General features: G+C 40.7%; 1 protein-coding gene across 1 annotated transcript in view; it reads right to left on the bottom strand.

The window, feature by feature from the left end:
* DDX58 (DExD/H-box helicase 58) overlaps positions 1–5957 on the bottom strand; it is a 35369-nt gene extending 29412 nt beyond the window's left edge. The window contains exons 1-2 of the mRNA XM_038552593.1: positions 5684–5957; positions 4025–4159 (exon numbers count right to left, since the gene is read on the bottom strand). Of these exons, the coding sequence (XP_038408521.1) occupies positions 4025–4159; positions 5684–5789 (241 nt within the window). The 5' untranslated portion in view covers positions 5790–5957. The remainder of the gene's footprint in view (positions 1–4024; positions 4160–5683) is intronic.
* Between the last annotated feature and the right edge of the window lie 5870 nt (positions 5958–11827).

Raw genomic sequence — 11827 nt, forward strand, 5'->3', positions numbered from 1 at the left:
GAAATTTAAGGTGGAAAAACAATTATTTCCACCTTTAATAATTCAAGAATGCTTCCATCTAAAGTTCTCAAACAAAATCACTAGATTTGTCTGACTATAAAGCCCACACTCTTTTCATCTGGCTACAAAGAACCTAACAAAATGAACACATGGGAACCCAGTATGCAATTTAACAACTAGAATTTCCCAACACTTTGTGGGAGTGTGCCTTTTCCCTACCCTTCTTCCTCCCTGCAAAGAGACTACTACCTTGTATTTCATATGTTATTCTCTTCATTTTTTTAATAGTTGCATGGCATACATTTGATTCCTTCAACAATCTGTGTTCTGGGGCACCTGGGTGGCTCACTTGGTTAGGTGTCTAGCTTTGGCTCAGGTCATGATCTCAAGGTCCTGAGATGGCATCAGGCTCCCTTCTCAGAGGGGAGTCGGCTTCTCCCTCTGCCTCTGCCCCGCCGCCCCGCCCCTTGCTCAACCATGCTCTCTTTCAAAAAAAAAAAAAAATTTTTTTTTAAATAAAGGCTTTAAAAAAATCTGTTTAGTTTGACTTGTTTAGAATTTCATAATTATATCCTACTAAATGTAATTTTCTCTGCTTTTTATAGATTTTAATATTACATTTCAAAGCTTCACCTGTGTTGTCATCTGTAGCTGTGTTCATACATTTTCACTGCAGTATAGTGGACCATCATGTGACTATTACAGAATTTTATCATCCGTTTTCTTCTTGAAGGACATTGGGTTGCTTCCAGTTTTGTTTGCTTGCTTTAGTTATTACAATTATTCTATGAATATTTTTGTATATGCATGATGGAATATATGCGTAAGAGTTTTTCTAGGTCACATACATAAGAATGAAACTGTTCTACAGGAGGATATTTAAGATAATTGAACTATATATGATGCCAAATGTTTTTCAAAATACTTGTATTAATTTATACTCTATATAGTGACAGTTACGATTTCCCATTATTAAATATTCTCTTCAAGCCCTAGCATTGTTGGACTTCCTAAGTTTTGCTATCTAGTAGTTAATAAAATGCTATCTTATAGAGTTCCTAAGTCACAATTCCCTAATTGCTATTTGGGCTAAGAATCTTTCCATGTTTATTAACCTTTCCTTATTTACTATTCTTTATAATGTCAGTTCACACTTTTGACCTGTAGTTGTTTTCTTTCTTTTTCTAACTGACTTTAAAGCTTTTTAACATATTCTAGATATAATCATCTTGGTAATAATATATTTTGCAAATAACCTCTCCCAGTCTGTATCTTGTTTTTTCATTTTCGTGTGTTTTGACATATTTTTAATTTTAATGTCATCAAACATATCAATTTGTCTTTTATGGATAATGCTTTAATGTCTTGTTTCATAAATCCTGCCATACCTCTAAGGTCATAAATAATTATTCTATATTCTTTTCTAAAATTGTTAAATTTTTGCCTTTTTAGAATTACATCTTTAATTCTTATGAATTCATTTCATGTGTAAGTGTGAATGCAATGAGCTAAGAAATACAAATTTATTTTACATGGATATGTAATTTAGGGTTTGTTTTTTTAACATTATCCTGTTTATAATGGCCCACTGCAATGTTTCTTTAAAGATTTTATTTATCGGGCAGCCCGGGAGGCTCAGCAGTTTAGCGCCGCCTTCAGCCCAGGGCCTGATCCTGGAGACCCAGGATCGAGTCCCCTGTCGGGCTCCCTGCATGGAGCCTGCTTCTTCCTCTGCCTGTGTCTCTGCCTCTCTCTCTCTCTCTCTGTGTGTGTGTGTGTGTGTGTGTCTCAGACAGAGAGAGAGAGAGGCAGAGACACAGGCAGAGGGAGAAGTAGGCTCCCTGTGGGGAGACCCAAGCAGAACTTGATCCCTGCACCAGGATCATGCCCTGAGCCACCAGGCATCCTGGCCCACTGCAATTTATTAAAAACCCTTCTATTCCTAAGGATTTTCCTTTCCCAGTTATCTCAAATATATCAGGTTTTCATTTATATATGAGTTTAATTGAAGGCTCTCCATTCTATTTCAATGGCCAGTTGGCAGATGCCAGTACCAATGTTACACATTGAGATGTTACACTGTTTCAATGCCTATGGCTCTATAATAAATCTTGCTACCTAGAAGGGAAAGCCTCAGCCTACTTAATTCTTCTTAGGAATGTCCTGACTATTCTTGGATCTTAATTTTTCCATTTCCATTTTAGAATCCTTTATAAATTTCTCAAGCACATGAAAAGGCATATAGGATTTTTATTAAAATTGTATTGAATATAGAAATCAACGTTGGGAGAGCAGATATTTTTATGGTATCAAGTCCTTCTCTCCATGTGCATGGGTATGTATTTCCACTTAGATAGGACTTCTTTAATATTTTTCAATAACATTTTATAATTTTCTCCATTCAGACTTGACACATCTTTTGCTAGGTTTTTCCTTAATACATTCCTTCCTGCAAGGAGCCTGCTTCTCCCTCTGCCTGTGTCTTTGCCTCTCTCTCTCTCTCTCTGAATAAATAAATAAATAAATAAATAAATAAATAAATAAATAAATATTTTTAAAAAAATTCCCCATATAAATAAAATCATATGGTATTTGTCTTTCTCTGACTTATTTCACTTAGCATTATACCCTCTAGATCCATCCATGCTGTTGCAAATGGCAAGATCTCATTCTTTTTTATGACTGAGTAATATTCCATTGTATATATATAGCACATCTTTATCCATTTATCTGTGGATGGACATTTGGGTTGTTTCCATAACTTGGTTATTGTAAATAATACTGCAATAGACATAGGGTTCCTATATCCCTTTAAATTAGTATTTTCATTCTCTTTGGATAAATACCCAGTAGTGGAATTATGGGACCATATGGTAATTTTGTTTTTAATATTTGGAGAAACTCCATACTGTTTTCCACAGTGGCTGCATTAGTTTGCATTCCCACCAACAATGCATTAGGATTCTTTTTTCTGCACATCCTCACCAACATTTATTATTTCTTGTGCTTTTGATTTTGGCCATTCTGACAGGTGTGAGGTGACATCTCATTTTGGTTCTCATTTTCATTTCCCTGATGGTTAGTGATGCTGAGCATCTTTCCACGTGTCTGTTGGTCTTCTTCGGAAAAATGTCTATTCGTGTCTTCTGTCTTTTGTTTTTTGGGGGGGGGGGGGGCTTGCCAAACTTTTTATTTAGTATTTTGTAGTTGCTTAACATTCTGCCAATTTTTTAATCAGATTGTTTGACTTTGGGGCAGCCCCAGTGGTTTAGCACCACCTTCAGTCCAGGGCCTGATTCTGGAGACCCGGAATTGAGTCCCACATCAGGCTCCCTGCATGGAGCCTACTTCTCCCTCTGCCTGTGTCTCTGCCTCTCTCTCTGTCTCTGTGCCTCTCATGAATAAATAAATAAATAATCTTTAAAAAAAAAAAAAAAGATTGTTTGACTTTTTGGTGTTGAGTTGTATAAGTTCTTCATATATTTTGGATATTAACCCCTAATTGGATACATTTGCAAATATCTTCTCCCAATCAGTAGGTTGTCTTATTTTGTTGATGATTTCCTTTGCTGTGCAAAAGCTTTTTATTTGATGTAGTTCCAATAGTTTAATTTTGCTTTATTTCTCTTGCTAAAGTAGATCAATGTAAAAAAATGTTTCTATGGCTGATGTCAAAGATATCACTGCCTATGTTTTCTTCTAGGAATTTTATGGTTTCAGGTCTTACATTTAAGTTTTTAATCCATTTTGAGTTTGTTTTTGTGTATGGTGCAGAAATGCAATTAATTTTTGTATACTAATCTTATATCTAATAAGCTTGTTAAACTCTCCCAACAATCTGCAGATTCCTTTGGATATTTCAGGTAGGCAAATTATATCGTGATTGAAAGTAATCTTTACATTGCCTCAGATTAAGCAACATGAAGCACATGAGGATAGCTCAAAATTAATAGCATTTCACTTTTACCGCATTCTGAAACAGTCAGTTAATATCCTGATTTATGAGTAAGAAGAATGAACTAACCTGCATGACCAAGGGCATCCAAAAAGCCACGGAACCAGCCTTCTTCTTGGAGCTCCAATAGGCACTTAAGAAAAAGTGAGGCAGCCTCCATCGTGCCTTTATTGTTCTTCTCAGCCTGAATATACTGCACCTCATCTACAAATAGAAGAGTGGCTCATCAAACTGCAGAACCACTAATCACTGAAGAAAAAAAAAAAAAACCTGAAAAGGGTTGTCAGACTTTCTCAAATAGGGATGGCAAGGGACACCTGGGTGGCTCAGTAGTTGAATGTCTGCCTTCAGCTCAGGGCACAATCCCAGGATCTGGGCTGGGGATCGAGTCCCACATCCGGCTCCCTGCAAGGAGCCTGCTTCTTCCTCTGCCTATGTCTCTACCTCTCTCTCTCACGAATAAATAAAATCTTTAAAAAAAAAAAATGGGGATGGCGATTGTAACAAATCCCAGCAATGGAAGGAACTGCAAGAAGGCAGCAAAGTCTCTGTTCAGGCAGATGATGCTCATTCTTCATCAACCTACCTTCCCTCCACCCTGCATCCTCTCTAGAAGTTTCTTCTAGTTTGGTGGGAAGTCTGGGAACATATTCTAGGGCAATCCTTTAAAAAGAGAGTTTCTTAACAATGTGTGGAAAAAGTATACCCACAATAAAGGAGATGGGACCACTCCATGGCATCTTTAATTACACCAGACTCAGAAAGCAGAGTTAGAAATACTTTCATGGTCCTCTTTCCAGGTTTTTGCTTAGACAGTATGAAATATGGGAGAAAAGGCAAAAGGAGCTAAACACACACACACACACACACACACACACACACACACACAAGGCCGAGGAACAGAAAACTATCCACCAAACTGCTGGTGGTCACATGACTTTGTACACTAACTCCATGTCTGGGGCAATGACCAAATGGTTGCCTTCACATGTCCTGCCACTTGATATTTCCGCACTTGGAGCCTGAAAAGGAGTGACCAGATCCCCCTTTCTCCTTTCAGCTCCTTCCAGGCATCACCTCCTTTTTCCTCTTTCCTCAAAGCCTCTGTTCCTCTCCAGTGCAGTGCACCTGGATTCAAATTAACAAAGATCTATCATCAGGTGTCTCCAAAATCTAGACAGAAACACCTGAAATGAAGCCGGCAGCCATTCAGCCCAGAGTCTCTTACCCCTGGCAAGCTTCCAGTAATTCCTAAGTGCAGAGAAGACTCGGCAAGAGTCACTGTCAAAGTCACTGTCAATTACCTTGAAGCATTTTGCAATCATTTACATACTCAGCAGTCTCCACTCCCACAAAATCTTGGGCTGCAAAGTATTTTAAAGAGGGGCCTACATCTCACTCCTGAATCTCTATTGTCACTACAAAGCTGAAGACACGGTAGACATTAAGCATTAGAGAAAGTAAAATGGACAATGGTTTGTTTCCCCCTTCTTGAACCTAAATAGAGGTGCACACCTACACAAGTCATTTCCCTTCTCTGGGGCTGTTTCTCCATCTGGACCCCTAAAGGCTCCTCAGACTGTCCTGGCGAACTCCAGGCTACAATCCTGAGGATCCTGCCTCAACATCCGCGTTCCTAGCATGCTACTTGTGTTGATTAAAAGGGGAGAACAGAGTCCTGAGTGGTTTCCTTGCTCCGAGGGGCAGGCGTCCCTGGGGACCACTCACCATCCTTAAACCAGGGGGCCATGTAGCTCAGGATGTAGGCAGGGTCCAGAGTCTTGATGACATAGTCCCGGAAGGCGTGCAGGTTTCGCCGCTCCTCGGCCGTCATTCTGCAGCTCAGCTCCCGGGGACGTCCGCACCTCGCCCGCGCTCACTCCCTTAAATGCCTGTGCCGGGCTTGTAGGGATCTCAGGCAGCGGACGCAGACCCAGCGCTGAGAGGCGGGGCCGCCGCCGGGGAACCCCAACTGCGGATGGGAAATCGAAACCGCAACTGGCGGCCGCGGGCCAGGGGTGTGGGGGTGCGCGGCCGCTGCCCCGCCTCCCGGGCCAACCGCACTCTTCCCGAGCTTTCGTTTCGCGTCCTCCGAGTGCCTGGCTTGCCAATCTGGAGGCGCCCGCGACCGGGTCCCTCTGGGTCCTCCGGAAGGACCGAGGACAACCCCCCGGGAACTTTTCTGATTATCATTTTGGGGTTTTTCCCCCCATTTTGCTTTTATAGCAAAGTTTAGATTCAATAAAATGCGCAAATTTTAAGTGTACGATTCCATGAGTTTTGAAAAATGTATATGGGTGGTAACTGCTTCCCCCAGGGCGTGTAGGTCCTATGGTAAGTGAATGTTTAACTCCACAGAAACCTGCCACCCGTTTTCAAAAACAGACGTACCGTTTTGCATTCCTAGCGGTAGACGAAGAGATCCAGTAGATCTACATTGGTCAATTTGCCATCATTGTCTATCAATGTGGTTTTGACTTTAACTCCTCGAACAGTTAACGTGAGCATATTTGCATGTGTTTATTGGCCATTCATCTTCTTTTGTGAGGCATTTGTTCCCATCTTTTTGCCTGATTGTGTTTCCTTTATATTATAGATTTACAAGTTATTTATTCTGGAGATGAGCCCATTGTCGAATGCATGTATCCCACCCAAATACCTTCTCCCAGACTGTGACTTACCATTTCATTTTCTTAAAAGTGTCTTTCAAGCAAATATGAAATGATACAAAGAAATCAAATAGGGTCCGAGACAGAAAATAATGGAGGTTGGAAAAAACTATTTTAATACAGTGGTAAAGGCATATATATCTCTGGGTAGGTCACATTTCAGCTGAGTCCTTAAAAATGGGGGAGGAATTAACCAAAAGAGTAGGAAGAGAGGGATTCTACGCAGGGGGATAGAGAGCACAAATGAATCAAAGAAAAAAAAAAGGTGAACAAGGGATAAATGGCATGTAGTGTTGCTGCATTGGTAAACAGGGCCTTGTAAGGCAAGGGATAAAGTACAATAGGAACACATAGCAGGACTTTAAGGAGTAATTTGATCACATTTTTAGAAAAGACTTGCCCCCTGGCTCCTATGCAGAACAAGTATCAATGAGAGGAGACTCAAGAGATGATGGGATCACAGATAAGGACAGTAGACATGGAGAGTGTAAGAAATGAAATGTTTCAGATATACTTTAGCAATAGGAGTGAGCAGCAGTGGAAAGGAAAGGGGGAGGGGACTCAAAGCTACATTCCAGGCATCTGGTTTGAGCAACTAGAAGAATGGTAGCACCGTGACTAAAATGGAGAAGACAGGTTTACAGCTTAGTCTAGTCCAGCGTGGCAGACAGACAAAATATATGAGTAAGTTCAAGAAGGAGAAATAAATAAAGCCAGATAAGAGAATAGAGTCGTGAGGGCTGCTTATATCAGATGAGCTAATGAGGGATGACCTAAATGAAGTGAGAGAGCAGGTCATTTGGGTGAAAAAGCATTCTACTAAACAAAGTGCAAAGGAGAAGGAGAAAGGAGGAGGAGAGGAGAGGAGAGGAGGGGAAAGGGAAAGGGAAGGAAAGGGAAAGTAAATGGGAAAGGGAAAGGGAAAGTAAAGGGGAAAGTAAGTAAAGGGGAAAGTAAAGGAAGGGAAGGGAAAGGAAAGGGAAAGGAAAGGGGAAAGGAAAGGAAAAGGGAAAAAGCACAAAAAACCCAGGAGTGAACCAGGCCTGCGAAAGTAAAAGAGGTGAGCAGAGTTGCTAGAGTGAAGTGGTCTGAGGGGAGGAGAGGTGGCCAAGGCAGTTCACATACAGTCTGACAGACCACTGGACAACTTTGGCTTTGGATTTTATATTAAATATGACAGAGAACCATTGTAGGATTTTGAGAGGAAGTAGAAGATCTGTTTTTAAAGGAGCACTGTGGTTGACTGGAAGAAAACAAGCTTCAGGGGAACAGGCTGGATGCCGAGTAACCAGGTAAGAAGTTGGGACCAGCACCAGAGAGATGATGGTATCTTGGATCAAGAACAAACCTGTATAAGTGAAATTGCAGGATATATAATTCTAAAATCACACAATTTGGTGGTGAACTGGATGTAGGACATGTGAGAAAGAATAATTCCTGTTTAGCCTGAGCAGCTGCATGAATGGTGGTGCCATCAGTAACGTGGACACTGGAAGATAGATGGGCAGGCTTGGAGGAGAAAAATCAAGAACCTGCTCACTTGCCTGCTGAGAATGATCCACAGGCAGGGCTTCTCACACATGAATGCCCACATAGGTCTTTTAAAGTGCAGATTCTGACCTTGTAGGTCTGAGACTCTGCATTTCTAACAAGCTGACACTGATGTGATGCTGATGCTGCTGGTCCAGACCTTGTTCTAAGTAGCAAAGTAACTAAAAAAAACATGAGATTAAAGAAAAATGGAGGATACTTCAAAAATCAGTATTTCTACTAAAGTGGGGTAAGTGAAATCCTGAGCACACGTGGAGGGAATGACCTAGAACAGTGGTTCTCAAACTGTAGTTTGTAGGCCAGTGGCATCAGAACCACTTGGAAACTCGTTAGAAGAGCAAATTCTTGGCATCACAGATGTTCTGAATCAGAAACTGTGGGTGTGGGCCTCAGCAATCTGTTTTAACAAAACTTACAAATGACACTGATGCATACAAAAGTGTGAGAACTAAAGGCCTAGAGAAAGAGAGCTTCATCCATTGATGGAACAAAGATGGATTCTATGGTAGGTTGAACGCAAAAATTACAATTCTTTACCTTTCCTAGTATTTACACCTCTTGCTAGAGAGGTATTTTGGTAAACAGGGTTTGCTTACCCAACCTTTGTGCTGGCCAGAACTGCCCAGCCCTATGGAAAGCATGTGATAGAGACAAGTGGGAAGGGTGAGGTATGAAATATACCCATTGTACCAATGAGCAAGAACACTAGAGAAACTTGTCCACTAACGTATGAAGTTGAAGCTGGGGATTGTGTTTTCACCGTGACAGCCATCTGCAGTTACTGATTTCCTTCAAAACACTCAACAGGATGCATGTAGACACAACTGAAGAGTTGGGTTGATCCAGATAGAGGTCTTGCTAGGTAAAACTACTGTTGCAGATCTGGCATATGACTTATTTTTAAACAGGCCACAAGCTAAAGATTGTTTTAATATTTTTAAAGTGCTGCAAAAAAAAAAAAAAAGACTACATAACAGAAACTACATATAGCTCATAAAGCCTAAAATATTTACTATCTGGCCTTTACAGGAAAAGGTCGCTGACCCCTAAACTAAGTGAACGAGGAGAGACAGAAGGTCAAGAGGGTTGGAGGGTACTGCAAGGGAGTGTTTTAAACATAATCTGGAAAATCATAGCTGAGCATGAAGGAAAAGTATAGAGGAGGGTAATTAATAGGGCAGGGTCAAAAGATTGTACTTCCCAGTCCTGTATTCTAAAAATGGTATTAGATATTCTTGTAGGTGGCCTAATCTGCTCCACCCAGTAGAGAATTCCCTGATTCAATGATCACATGAAGGTAACAGTGACATGCTCCAAGAATTTAAAAGTAAGACTAACCTCTTGGAAATTCTGTTTATATCCTACTGCATGCAGGACACTGCATTTGATACAGGAGATACAACATAAAATTGAAGAGGCAAGAAAGTATATGGGACCAGAGGGAACAATTCTTGGTCTCTCTTTAAAGTTTTCCTTCTGCCAGCCTCCTTAATCTTATATTTTCTAGTTTTCATTTATGCCTGCTTCTCTTCTTGTTCTACTCTCTGGGAGAGCTCATCCACTTCTACAACCTCACTAGTACTCCCTAGTTTCCCAGTGACTCCTAAATCACCTCCCTAGTTCCAATCTCTCCTCCAAGATTCATACTATTTCCGGCCACCCACTGGAAATCTTCATCTGCCTGAGTGTCCTCCATGCTGTCCAAAAGAATTTTCTGTGATGATGGAATTGCTCTCTATCTGTATTGGCCAATATGGTAGCCATGAGCCTCAATAAACAAAATTTAGAATTCAGTTCCTGTTTTACTATCCACATTTCAAATAATATTCACATGTGCCTAGTAGCTACTATACTGGCAGTGCAGCTCTAGGCAGCTCAATATCAAACTGAAATGTCCTCCCCAAACTATCCCTATTCTTTTATTTCCTACCTTGAATGTTATCACTGAACTCTCAGGCATCAAACTCTCACGTGGGGTGGGGTGGTGGTGGTGGTGGTAAATCTCATACCAGACTTTTCCCTCTTTCTCATAGCCCATCCTCATCTACTCAGTACTCAAATTGGGTCTAGTCTACTGCAGAAATTTACTGAGTCCAGCCTCTCCCCTGGATCCCTATTCTTCTTCTACAGGTCCTTCTGATTTCTGGTTTGAGCTACTGCAGTTTCTCAAGCAGTGTCTCATCTAGGATTCCCCACTCCACAAACTTCTACATTACTGCTGGTTGTTTAAGAACAAATTTAATTGTTCCATTTCCACCTTCTATAAAATTCCTGTTGGTTTCACCCTATTCATTGTTAAACTCCTAGCATTTAGCACAGACTTGAACCACAGGTACTCAATGTTTGATGAATAAATGAATTTTAGAGACAGAAAAGCAGAGAGATATCCTTTTGCCTAGGAGAGAACTGCTTCCCTATTTAAAGTACAGATGGTCAGAGAAGCAGCCTACTCTAAGCAAATATTAGATACCAAAATCTGCCCCCCTCGTGTCTGTATAAAAGTACATCATCTAATGTTCTGGTAAACATCACAGCTGCAGCTTTTATGGGGATAAATTTATCAACTCAGACCTTGATCTAACAACTTCCATTTTCCTGGTCTCTTGCTTTTCTCAGGTATAGATCCAAAGGATTTACCGGCCCCTAATACCCCTGGCAGGTAGAGTAAGAATTTCTTAAGTTCCATGACCTTGTAAAAACCAATCTTACTGTACTTTTTTAAATGGTCTTATCTCACATACTGTTTTCTAATATGTAAATGTTCCAGGCATTGACTAAAAACTCAGAATAATCAATTATTTACCAAGTTTTTATCTTTGTACACGTGCCAGCTGCTACAGCAGAACACAAGCATAGTTTAAAGGACAAGATATAATACCCATGACACAACTCCCCCTTTTCTTCTCCATCCTTTATCTCCTATCACCCACAGTATCTTTCATGCAGAGGACACTTCCAGCTCATTGAACACTAACAATTCCAATTACCTTCAACTCCAGCCCTACCCATTCTAGTTACTTCCAATGATACCTAGAATTAGGCACTCTCAATTTCTTCAGGCTTCTTACACCTACTTCCATTTTATCTATTTGAACCTCACTGGAAAACAAATTCTTCAACCCCCTGCTCACCTCATAGCTTCACTTCCTTCCCTACACAGCCAAGATGCCAGAATGCATCAATTCACCAGTAGCTTACTCAACTCCCTTGTCCCTCCCTCTTTTACTAGTTACATTCAGAACTCCAACCATAAACCATCCATTTATTCATTCACTGTATAAATACTGAGTACATACTATTTGTCCAACATTGGTTTCTGCTTCTGCTCCCGCAGTGGTGAATGCTACCAGGAAAAAAAAATCATTTTATGGTGTCCCATAAAATATCCTGTGTCTTTAAGGGGAGGCCTCTGGTCTCAGCACTCATCAGTGATTCTTAGCTAACCCTCTCCATGACCCTCAGTGGCCTTTTTCTCATTCCTCTCCTGAAGCCCAGTTTTATGACCCACTTCTCAGAAGACAGGATGACAGGTTTTACAGTATGAACCACCTCATCTTAACACATCTACTCACAAATGTGCATTACTTCAGTCACTTTAGAGTAATAAGACTCGCCTCTGCTTCTATCCATCACGAATCCACTCACCTGTGTT

The sequence above is a fragment of the Canis lupus genome, chromosome 11, assembly GCF_011100685.1.
Source record: "Canis lupus familiaris isolate Mischka breed German Shepherd chromosome 11, alternate assembly UU_Cfam_GSD_1.0, whole genome shotgun sequence".
NCBI classification, from domain to species: Eukaryota; Metazoa; Chordata; class Mammalia; order Carnivora; family Canidae; genus Canis; species Canis lupus.